The sequence below is a fragment of the Panthera onca genome, chromosome E3, assembly GCF_046562875.1.
Source record: "Panthera onca isolate mPanOnc1 chromosome E3, mPanOnc1 haplotype 2, whole genome shotgun sequence".
Taxonomy (NCBI): Eukaryota; Metazoa; Chordata; class Mammalia; order Carnivora; family Felidae; genus Panthera; species Panthera onca.
The window spans coordinates 4,466,394-4,479,111 of NC_138354.1; the positions used below are offsets into that span (position 1 = coordinate 4,466,394).

The following is a 12,718-nucleotide window of genomic DNA, read 5'->3' on the forward strand; positions in this document are numbered from 1 at the left end:
GACACCAAAAACAATTGACAAAAGAATAAGCTGAATTTCATCATAGTTTAAAACTGTTATAAAAGCTTCAAAGGATAAAAAAAAAAAAAAGCTTCAAAGGACACTATCAAATAATAAAAAAACAATTCACAGAATGAGAGAAAAATCAGGTATTTGATAAGGGTACAGTACCCAGAATATATAAAAATTCAATAATATAAAGATAACCCTTTTTAAAAATGGGCACGGGGTGGGGGGTGGCGGCACCTGGGTGGCTCAGTCAGCTAAGCGTTGGACTTCGGCTCAGGTCACGATCTCACAGTTGGTGGGTTCAAGCCTGACACTGGGGACTGTGCTGACAGTTCGAAGCCTGGTGCCTCCTTCGGATTCTGTGTCTCCTTCTCTCTCTCTTTCCCTCCCCTGCTTGTGTTCTTCCTCTCTCAAAAATAAACATTAAAAAAAATGGGCACAGGATCTGCATGAGCATTTCTCCAAAGTAGATAAACAAACGGCCAATAAGCACATCAAAAGAGGCTAAATATCATTAGCCCCAGGGAAATGCAAATCAAAAGTATGAGATACAAGGATGGCTATAATGAAAAAGATCTATCCTATACTAACAATCGTCCGAGAGAACATGGAGAAAGTGGGAACTGTCATACGCTGCCAGAGGAATGTACAACAGTGCAGCTGCTCTGGAAGACAGTCTAGGAGAGCAAAACACAGTTACCATATGATCCAGCAATTCCATTCCCAGGTGTATGATTTCTATGGTCTGAGTGTCTGGGTCTCCCTTCTCCACCCTAACGAACCTGAACAAATGGGATCGGTGCCTTTATGGGAAAGGCTCCAGAGAGATCCCCTGCGTCTTCCACCACATGAAGCCACAGTGAGAAGTGCTACCTATGAACCAGAAAGAAGACCTTCACCAGAACACAACCACGCTGGAACCCTGATCCTGGACTTCCAGCCTCCATAACTGTGAGCATTAAATTTTTGGTGTTTATAAACTACCCAGTCAGTGGTATTTTATAGCAGCCAGAATGGACTAAGACAATCAAGAGAAACAAAAAGGTATGTCCACACAAAAACTGCTACGTGAATGTTCACGGCAACATTATTCATAAGAGCAACAGGTGGAAGCATCCCAAATGTCCATCAATTGATGAATGGATAAACAACATGTGGTACATCCACACAATGAAATATTATTCAGCAATAAAAAGGAATAAAGGACTGATTTATGACAGATGAATCTTGAAGACATTATGCTAAATGAAAGCTGGTCACAAAGGATCACATATTGTACGATTCCATTCATATGAAATGTCCATAAGAAGCACATATATAGAGCCAGGAAGTAAATCAGTGGTTGCCTAGCGTGGCGGTGGGCAGGGAATTAGGATTCACTGCTAATGGGCACAGGGTTTCCTTTCGGGATAATGAAAATGTCTTAAAATCGACTGTGTCGATCGGTGCAAAACTCTGTAAATTAACAACTACTGAACTGTACCCTTTTTTTTTATAATGTTTATTCATTTTTTTGAGAGAGAGACACAGAGTGTGAATGGGGGAGGGGCAGAGAGAGAGGGAGACACAGAATCCGAAGCAGGCTCTAGGCTCTGAACTGGCAGCATAGAGCCTGACATGGGGCTCAAACTCACAATCTTGAGATCATGACCTGAGCCGAAGTCGGAGGCTTAACTGACTGAGCTACCCAGGCGCCCCTGAACTGTACGCTTTAAACGGAAGAACTGTATGGTATGTGAGTTAGATCTCAAAAAAGTTGTTTATAAAAAAATTTTTTTTTAATATTTGAGAGACAGAGACAGAGCGTGAAGCAAGGGAGGGGCAGAGGGGAAACAGAGACACAGAATCCGAAGCAGGCTCCAGGCCCTAGACCCTGAACTGTCAGCACAAAGCCCGACGTGGGGCTTGAACTCGCAAACTGTGAGATCGTGACCTGAGCTGAAGATGGATGCTTAACTGCCTGAGCCACCCAGGCACCCCATCAAAAAACTTGTTGTTGTTGTTTCTTATTACTAAGTTTATTTATTTGAGAGAGAGAGCAAGCTGAGGAGGGGCAGAGAGAGGGAGAGGGAGAGAATCCCAAACAGGCTTCACACTGCTAGCGAGGAGCTCGACGCGGGGCTCGAACTCACAAAACTGTGAGATCATGACCCAAGCGGAAATCTAGAGTCGGATGCTTAACTGACTGAGCCACCCACGCACCCAAAAAAGTTGTTTTAAAAAAGGAGAGAGAGAGATCCTATGTAGAAGTCCTGAAGAGAGCAATGTCTGCCAGCCTCCAGCTGCTCCAGTCCCCTGCTGCCCAGCTCCAGAACCATCTGACAACAGTCACATGAGCCAGAACCAACCAGCTGAGCCCTTCTCAAATTCCTGATCCACAGAAACAAACGACTGCAGCTGTCTTAAGCCATTAAGTTTTGAGGTGATACATTACATGGCAATAAGTAACCAGAATAATAATTAATATAAAAGGATAAAAGAAGAATGAATAACTCAAGAAGTTAGTAAAAGGCCCATAAGATAAATGCTAAGGAAGTATGTTAAATATACTAAAGCAGAAGAAAAGCATTGAGGAGAAAAACAGAAACTGATTAGTAAGAAAACAAATGGTAGCACTATGAAATAAATGTCAAAGCAATTTCTTTGGTAAAAGAGTAAGAGAAGAGGGGAGGAAGGAAGATAATGGTTAGTTCATTAAATCAGGAAAAAGGGGATAAAACACAAGTACACAAAACAGAAAAGGAAAATGGAGGAACCATAGATCAGAGAATGTAGAAAGAACAGGTTACTTTGTTTTACTAAATACACTAAAAAACCTTGAAGAAATTATTTTGTAGGAAAATATCCATTATTATACCAAAAAACTGGTATTAAAAGTAACAGAAAATATAGACATGTCAATGACCACAGAGGAAGCTGAGATAGTTTCAAAGAACTGACCTCTAAGAAAAACAACAGCCCCAAATGCCTGTATGATAAATTCAGGTAACTCCAATGTTATTTCAAATAGTGTAACAAAGTACAGAAGAACAAAGAAAACTTCTAAATTCTTTTCATGAAGTCAGAATCAATCACGTTTATAAAAAACCTGTCAAGGATAGCACAGGCACACACATACACCCATGGGCCAATCTCACTTATGAGATCTATGAAGAAAACCTTAAGTAAAATCTCATCAAATGGAATTCAAGAGCATACTACCATTACATTACAATACTATTCCGAAGTAGTCTATCCAGAGACAGAATAATTTACCTTAACAGATGAAAGAAAATCCTATGATAATCTGCACAGATGCTGAAACAGAACTTGACAGAATTCTATATTCACTCATAATAAAAACTTAAAGTAGAGGGGCACCTGGGTGGCTCAGCTGGATGAGCGCCCGACTTCAGCTCAGGTCATGATCTCATGGTTTGAGTTCGAGCCCAACATCGGGCTCTCTGCTGTCAGCACAGGTCCTGCTTAGGATCCTCTGTCCCCCTTTCTCTCTGCCCCTCCCCCACTGACATTTTTTCTCTCTCTCTCAAAAATAAATAAGCATTAAAAAAAAAAAAAAACACCTTAAAATAGATGGCTCCTTCCTTAATGTACTTTAAAAATGGTATCTCAAGCAAAAACCACCATCACAATTAGCGAAGAAACATTAGAAGTATTCCCATTTAGGGGAACCTGGGTGGCTCAGTCAGGTAAGCATCTGACTTCAACTCAGGTCATGATCCCACAGTTCGTGAGTTCGAGCCCTGCGTCAGGCTCTGTGCTGACAGCTCAGAGCCTGGAGCCTGCTTGGTATTCTGTGTCTCCCTCTCTCTCTGCCCCATCCCCACTCATGCTCTGTCTCTGTCTTAAAAATAAATAAAACATTAAAAAAAAATTTTTTTAATGAATAGTAAAAAAATTTTTGTAAATAAAAAGTAAAAAAAATAATTATTCCCATTTATGTCAGTTGGTATTTTTCTCATTTCTATTACCACTATTAAGGTATAATTTAATATAATTAGATAAGAGAAAAATATAAAAACTGGAAAGGGAGAAACTGCAAGTATCTTTATTTCCAGCGAGATCAGATGCCATCCCTTGAGAAGTTAATAGGGTCAACTGAAAAACAACTATAGACAATAAAAATAAGGTGACCTGAGTATGAAATTATCATAAAACCCAACAGACTCTTCAACTAAAAAAGAAAAATGGTTAAAAGGAACAGTGGGAAAAAAGATGCCATTTACAAAAGCGACAGAAAAGAGAGAATAACCAGAAAGAAACAACAAAAAATGTTTAAGATTTATAGTAAGAAAAATTCAGAACACTCTGGCTGAGGGATATAAAGGAAGTCCAGACCGAATGGAAGGAGAAAGTTAGAAAGGGTCAGTATTATAAAAATTGTTCTGTAAACTTAACAATAACATGTGTTCTGAATTTATCTACCTTTTGGAATTAGAAAAGCTGACCTCAAGATCTGTATAAAAATAGCACAAAAACATCCAGGATGATTCTGAAAAATGTAGAGTTACAAAGGGGAGATAAACACTACCTGATATTAAGACGCATGATAAGATTTAGCGATTACAACAATGCAGACTCATGCACAAAGAGAGCAATAGTGCAGAAGTCCGGAAACAGACCAAAACACACGGCCTCTAAAGCTATGGGGACACTGGGCGGGGTAAAAAGGTACTGTTCTCGGAGATGCAGGGTGACAGCACACATGCAGCGGCACAGGCTGCACGAGCGGTGCTCTCAGGCGTCCTACAAGGCCCTACCTCCCACTGCCCTGGGGCTGAAGAATCAGATCACTAACTTGCAATGATGCCTCATCAGGGTAAGTTTAAGAAAACTCACTTCCGTCAGGATGACATCATCATCCAGGTCCTCTTCGTCGTGTTGCTGAGGAGCTGGGGTGACCAGCATGGGAACCCCTTCCTCATCAGAGGAGTCAGATATGGTGATGGGTCCATCTCTGAGATTGATCCAGTCTAAAAGGAGGCAGAGAACACGTTTACCAGGAGGCGGGCACAACCACATTCAGTCTTTTAATTCAATTTTGGCATAAAAAGGGTCAAGCCTAAAGCCAAGCTACTGGTATGTTAGCTTATCTCCTCAAGCAGCATGTGCACCCAAATATTAACAGCCAGGTTTCCATGGAGATCTTCGCAATAATACATTTTGGGAATCCGAAGAAATAATCTGACAGTATTATCCACTTTTTCTTATACAAGGTTGGAAAAATCTGTTGATAAAATCCTGACTGCAAATTTTTAAAAAGTGAAATCACGGTCTCCCCCTCATCTCTACTCCTCCCAGGGAATAAACATTGTTTTATTCAACGGATCGGTCTGAAAAAACTTTCACTCAAACACGGTAAAATTTCATTTAATATTTAAAATATCAAAATTTACTCACCTTAGACATAAACCTTAAAAATCATTTATGCAAACACAGTTGAGTGTTTTATTTTTTTTTAATTTTTATTAGGAAAAAAATTTTTTTTTACATTTTATTTATTTTTGAGAAACAGAGTGAGACAAAGCGTGAGCGGGGGAGGGGCAGAGAGAGAAGGAGACAGAATCGGAAGCAGGCTCCAGGCTCTGAGCAAGCAGTCCGCACAGAGCCTGATGCGGGGCTTGAACCCACAAACTGTGAGATCATGACCTGAGCCGAAGTCGGACGCTCAACCGACTGAGCCACCTAGGCGCCCCACAGTTGAGTGTTTTAAACACCATTTAGCATCCATGACAGTAAACAATAGAACTTTCCTAATTTCCTTTTAAATACAACTATCTGGATAACTATATGTTCAAAGTTTCTAACTTTTTTTTTTTGTCTGAAGATAGAGCGTGTCCAATTTGAATTACTGAATAACACAAACTGTTAATTTTTTCCTGCCTGACCCATGGGAATGTTAAAGGTTAAAAGAAGCAACGAAGAGAAAATGCATTCAGTGTCCTAGAGAAAAGGTTAGGGGGGGAAAAAAAAACCAAAACGAGGAAAGAGGCATCATCATTACAAACACTGAAATTTTTCCATTAAAGCTCTAATATCTTTCTCAAGGTTAATGCCTCATTTATTTTTATGGCACCCAACAATTTGAACAGCAATCTAAAGTCAATTATCTCACGTGACTCATCCCTGTGACAGAGCTGTGGGACAGCAGTTTAAAACAGGTAAGTCTGTAAAATCTAAGGTTCGACCTCCGAGGTCCAAGTCTCTGCTCTACCATATGCCGGCCATATGAGGCTATTATCTAACTTCAGCAAGCATCCGCTTCTCCAACATTAAAAAAGGTTAGTGCAGAAGGCTCAAACCCGCAGCCTGCAGGGGGGACAACCAACCAGAGCTGGCCTAATACATGCTGCAGAATTCTAGATTTTCCTGAATGTTCTCAATCATTATATGCCTTTGGTCATTTCCAGTCATTAAATGGCTGTTTTTGACAATTTTGTCTCATTTTATCACTGGTTTTGGGGAGAGAATTTGCCAAGCTCCTCGGCCACTCCAAAAACCCCACCCTGAGGAGGTCCATTGTGAAGAGACACTGAGGCAGAGTACTAGACACCAGGCACGGGGTCAAGAGAGGAAAGAGGTGCCCGTGAAATAGAGTAACAAACGAGGCCCTGGATGCTTTCTGTTGCTTAGCTCCCAGAATGCTGGCAGCCGGTCTTAGATTCCATATGCAGGAAACTGTAGACTCCTCTCTGGAAGAACTGGTCTGAGAAAAAAAACACTTAAGAGACCACCTTGGAAGACCCAATGAAAAAGCTGGCTTGAAGCTTCTCACCTCATAGTGAGGTCCAATGGTTGGCAAAATACTCCCCCAGCACACCATGTATAAACACGCTAGCTTTGAAAAAAATAGTTTAAAAAACTAAAGTGTAACAAAGTCTACGAATCAAAAATATAACTTCATGAATTAATACAAAAGGCCCACAACTGGATGACCATCACCAAGGTCAGTAAATACAACATTTCGAGTACATTAAAAGCTTCCTGACTCCACAGACTAGTTGTGTTTGTTTCTGAGTACGCATTCATTTCTGGCTTTCTTGCAAATACTGGCTCCACGTATTCATGTGGTGGCATGTGCAGTAGCTCTCTCTGCTCTCTCCGCAGGCCAGCACGTGACAACATTACAAGTTATTTATTCTTCTGTCAATGGACTTTTGGGTTGGTTCCAGTCTTGGCAATTTTGGATACTGAACATTCTTACACACATCTCTTGGTGTGCTCATTTCAGTTGGGTACGTTCTAGGAGCAGAAGAGCTGAATTATATGGGAAGCATATGTTCAATTTTAGTGGACGATGCCAAATGATTTTCCAAATTATGCCAATTTATATTCCCACCAGCAGTGTGGGATGGTACCTGCTACTTCCTGTCCTCACTGGAGCGTAGCCATGCTCATTCATTTATATATTATCTACAGCTGCCTTCACTTTTTTTAAAATAATTTTTTAGAATGCTTTTTATTTTTGAGAGAGAGAGAAAAATAAAGACAGAGAGAGAGAGAGAGAGAGAGAGCACACACGTAGGTGAGGGGCAGCGAGAGGGGGACAGAAGATCCAAAGCAGGCACTGCGCTGACAGCAGAGAGCCCAATGCCCAATGCGGGGCTCGAACTCACGAACCATGTGATTGTGACCTGAGCTGAAGTCAGACACCTAACTGACTGAGCCACCCAGGTGCCCCTGCCTTCAATTTAACATATAGCTGAGTAGCTGCAACAGAGACCATATGACTTGTAAGGCAAAAATAGTGACTCGCTGGCTCTTAAAAGTTTGCTGAGCTCTGGTTTAGATTATTCAGTTAGATGAATCTCATGAGCTTCAAGATTGTATTTTCATTACCATGCAATTAAAAATATTTTCTAATTTCCATTGTGACTTTTTCTTTGAACCATAAATTGTTCTGAAGTGTATTCTTGTTTTCCACGTACAGGGATTTTCTAATTATATTTCTGTAATTGATTTACAGCTTAATTCCAGCATGGTTAGAGAACATCATCTATATGATTTCAATCCTCTGACTCTGTTTGGTGGCTCAAAATATGGTCAATTTCGGTAAATACATTGGGTGCAGTACCATCTATCTATTATGTCAAATTTGTTGATTATGTTCTTCCATGTTCTACATTCATACAAAAGTTTGCGTATGCTTGCATCAGTTAGTGAAAAATACATTTAAAATCTCCCACTCTGATTGTGGATTTATCCATTTCTTCTTTTAGTTCTGTCAATTTTTGCTTTTGACACCATGTTACTGAGTGTATAGAGGTTAGAAATGTTTTATCTTTCCAGTGCAATAACCCTTTTATCATTATGAACTCTATCTTAATATTACTACTTTGGGCTAAAATGTCTATTTTACCTGATAACACAGAGACATACCAGCTCTTTTTTTGTGCTACGATTTGCATAACCCATCTTTTTTCATTCTTGTACTTTTAACCTTTATTTTACCTTCATTTTTAAGCCCATTTTCACTGCATATAGAATTCTAGGTACATACTACTCAGCAACTAAAAAGGATTTAATTACTGATACATGCAACGTGGATGAATCTCAAACCACTCTGTTGGGCAGAAAAATTCAGGCATAAAGAGTACACACTGTCCGGTTCCATTTATATGAAGCACATCAGCGGTTTCCTCAGGCCAGGAGTGGGGTGAGGACTGACCACAGATGGGGCATAAAGGAACCTTTGTGGTATGACAGAAATGGGTGGTCTATGGGTACATTCATTTTTCAAAGCTCACCGAACTATACAATTAAAATGTGTGCATTTATTTAAGTAAATTATACTTCAATAAAGATGATTTAAAAATTAAAAAAAAAAAAAACTTACAGGGGTTGGCACAATAAAAATTATGGTGAAAACACCACAGCTAATAAAAACAAAACAACTCTGCAGGCCTAAAAAAATATCCTCATGCTGGGTGCAAAATACATAAACCCTGTCTCACAGAAAAAAAATGCTTCCAAAGTCAGTAATTTCCTCAAAGGAATTAGATGTTCTGAAATTCTGTTCAAGTATATTTAAAACCCAGTTAAAACACTACTGCAACATTAATTTGATATACATGTGGAAACATTTTAGAAATGATCACATATACAAATTATAGCTAAGATTTAAAGCTTTCTCACTCACAGTGAATTATGGTTACACTCACTACCAAATTAGAATAAACTATTAATAAAATTCTAAAAAATCAGTACTTCTTTTGCATTCATAATGTGCCTAGTTTAAGCATGTTAATTTATTTTTCTCAATATATTTGCTTAATAAGATCTGTTCAACTTCAAATGTTGTCTGAAAGCCAAATGTATATAACTTACACTCTACTGGGAGAAAAATCATCTTCATAAGCACAAAACATTAATAGGAAAAAACAGCAACAAAAAATGGTATAATTTCTTCCATGGAATCTATACTTGTCAAATATACTTTTTCCCTGCTCGTCAGCATGAATTTTTTCCTTTCAGCCTAAGTGTAAATGTGAAGTAGGATTTGACAGAAAATTGCATATGCATTTAGGAATGTTACATAAATACAGGCTCCTTTCCCTTTAAGAATCAGTGAACTTGCCCAAATGTTAAATACCGTAAAATGAACACGTGTTCTAAAATTCCCTGTGAGGGGGGTGCCTGGGTAGCTCAACTGGTTAAGCGTCCAATTCTCGATCTCAACTCAGGTCATGACCTCACAGTTTATGGTTTGAGCCCCGTGCTAACAGCGTAGAATCTGCTTGGGATTCTCCTTCTCTCTCTCTCTCCCTCGCTCTCTCCCTCCCTCCCTCCCCGTCCTTTCCCTGGTGTCTCTTTCTCGCTCTCAAAAATAAACATTTAAAAATAAAATAAAATAAAATAAAGTTCCCTGTAAGGCAACCAGAATCTCCTGGCAAAGAATGAAATCAAGCACCATATGAGGGGGCAAAAATGCTCCAGCATCACTTTCAGTACCTCTAGAGCATACAGGCCTGGAGGAGCCCTCCTTTGAAGACCCCGTTTCTTCAAAAACACAACTGCCACCGTTCCTATATTCCCACTTGACTTCCTAAGATCCAATGACTGCACATTCGCAGCTCTTTTTGGCTTGCTCATTAATAGCTTATGAATCCAGTTGTGAGGAAACATTTTTAAACTTCATTCATGCCAGCAGGTATTACCATTTGGCACAAAGTTTTAGACTGATGAGTCCATTACATCAGATGTTCTGATGTCTAAAAATGAAATGTCTCTGGGTTCTACGGGGTGCAAAACAGGTTCATTCCAAAGACTATGGGGGCGCCTGGGTGGCTCAGTCGGTGAAGCGGCCGACTTCGGCTCGGGTCACGATCTCGCGGTCCGTGAGTTCGAGCCCCGCGTCGGGCTCTGTGCTGACAGCTCAGAGCCTGGAGCCTGCTTCGGATTCTGTGTCTCCCTCTCTCTCTCTGACCCTCCCCCGTTCATGCTCCGTCCCCCTCTGTCTCAAAAATAAATAAACGTTAAAAAAAAAAAATTTTGAAAAAAAAAACAAAGACTATGTAACTGTAACATAAAAGGAGAAAGCAATGATGAAAGGAAGAAAGTGAGAACACTTACCTTGTCCCCGGTGGCAGTGAAAGTTGTTCAAGTGAATTACCTCTTCATTGTTGTTTCCCTCTGCCATTTTCAAACACAGACATATACATACGTGCTTGCTAATATCTGAACATGGTGACTATTCAAAAGGGTCTGAAAAAGAAAAAAAAGAATACTAAGAATGAGGGATTATCGAAACTCTTCCCACATATTTGGTCAAGGTAGCATTCTAAGCTTATGGCGAAAATACCACTAAAGAAAATAATAAAAGAATGCATAACAAAAAAGGTAATGGTAGGGGAAAAGAATAATTAAAAAATAACTAATTATTGCAGAAGAACATATAAAAGAGGAATCAAGGATTAAAGAACACATGGAACAAATAAAGAATAAAAAAAATACACTTAAAAACTCCATTATAGCAACCTATAGAATGAGAGGAAATATTTCCAACTCATAATATCTGGTAAGGGGTTCAAATACAAAAATATACAAAGAACTCCTGCAACTCAACAGCCAAAACCAAGTAATCCAATTTTAAAATGGGCAAAGGACCTAAATAGACATTTTTCCAGTAAGATATTCAAATGGCCAACAGGTACATGAAAAGGTGCTCAGTATCACTAATCACCAGGGCAATGCAAATCAAAACCACAAGCTATCATCTGTGCTCTGTTAGAATGGCTATCGTCATGACCTGAGATGAAACCAAGAGTCAGACACTTAACTGACTGTGCCATCCTGGCGTCCCCACCAGAGAAATTAAGAATGAAAGGCAAGCCGACAGGAGAAAAAATCTGCAATACACATAACAAAGGGCTCCTATTCAACAAGTATGAAGAATGCTTACATGCTGATTGAAAAACAAACCAGACAACTTAAAGGAAAAATGAGCTAAAAGATTTGAACTCCCAACGTTGAGTACCTTGAGGAAACCCAAAAGGCCAGTAAACAAATGAAAAAGTGCCCAACATTATGAGACATCAGAGTAATGTAAACCGAAACCACAAAGGAATTCTGACAAGATGGCAGCACCACAGCTTTTGACCTAAGCTTTTATTTTCATCTAAAAACAAAAAATTCCAGGGCACCTGAGTGGCTCAGTCGGTCGAGCGTCCAACTTCAGCTCAGGTCATGATCTCATGGTTCATGAGTTCGAGCCCCACATTGGGCTCGCTGCTGTCAGAGTGAAGCCAGCTTCAGGGCCTCTGTCCCCCCCACCCTCCACCCCACCCCACCAGCGCTCTCTCTCTCAAAAATAAACATTAAAGAAAGAATTACAAAAATTCCAAGTTAGGAAAAAAAAAAAGCTAAGAATAACTTAAACCCCAAACTATGAGCCCGTGAGGACCAATCACCAAGAGCCACGTGATCTTTGAAGTACCATTTGTGCCTCAGAAAACACACGGAATCATTCAGACGTGAGGATAAGCCCCAGACAACCAACAGGTATCCACTGAGAAGCACACAGGCTAATCTGAGAAAGCTGTGGACACCGGGAAGGGGTTTGCTCAGCTCAAAAGTGGGTGAATGCAAGGGATGCATGCTAAGGTGTGGGAGGAGTGAAGCAGCCCAGGACCCAGAAAGTTTCAAACCTGATCTAGCAGGGCTCCCTTACAAGATGAAAAGCTGGGAAGAGTGACATTGAGTAAAAAGAGACAACAGAAAGAAAGGAGAGAAGGCGGGTCTACATGAGAACACAGGACAAAGCCAGGAAATCTCAAGAACCGAGGTATCGTATTTTGAACACTGCATGAAAAAGGAGTTCGGTGAAGCTAGAAAAGCTATCCCAAACTCCTCTCCTGGAAGTCCAAGAAAACCAATTTCATTACAAATGAGCAAAGAAGAGAGCTGATGTCAAAGCTCATATAAAGTTCTAAGAAAAACAAGCAAAACAACATCCCTATAATTAATGAATACATGCCAGGTAGAGGAGACAACCTAAAGGACACTAAAAAAGTACACAAGCCATAAAACAACATAAATCAGAACTAAAAAAACTCAAATGGAATGACAGCTCTCAGGAAAGAATTAGAAATAAAAGGAAAAAAAGCTTTAGGAGTGAAGACAAAATTAGAAGGAACACAAGTGTGAATGAACACAACACACACTGCTTAGAAGAACTAAAAGGTGAAAGGAGGAAAGTTTTAAATAGAAA

General features: G+C 39.8%; 1 protein-coding gene across 2 annotated transcripts in view; it reads right to left on the reverse strand.

Annotated features, from left to right (window-relative positions):
- The window catches only part of RNF216 (ring finger protein 216), a 144,979-nt gene that overhangs the window by 121,369 nt on the left and 10,892 nt on the right, over nt 1–12,718 (reverse strand). For both annotated transcript variants that reach the window (XM_078439896.2, XM_078439897.2), the window contains exons 2-3: nt 10,582–10,713; nt 4,849–4,982 (exon numbers count right to left, since the gene is read on the reverse strand). In XM_078439896.2, the coding sequence (XP_078296022.1) occupies nt 4,849–4,982; nt 10,582–10,648 (201 nt within the window). In that variant the 5' untranslated portion in view covers nt 10,649–10,713. The remainder of the gene's footprint in view (nt 1–4,848; nt 4,983–10,581; nt 10,714–12,718) is intronic.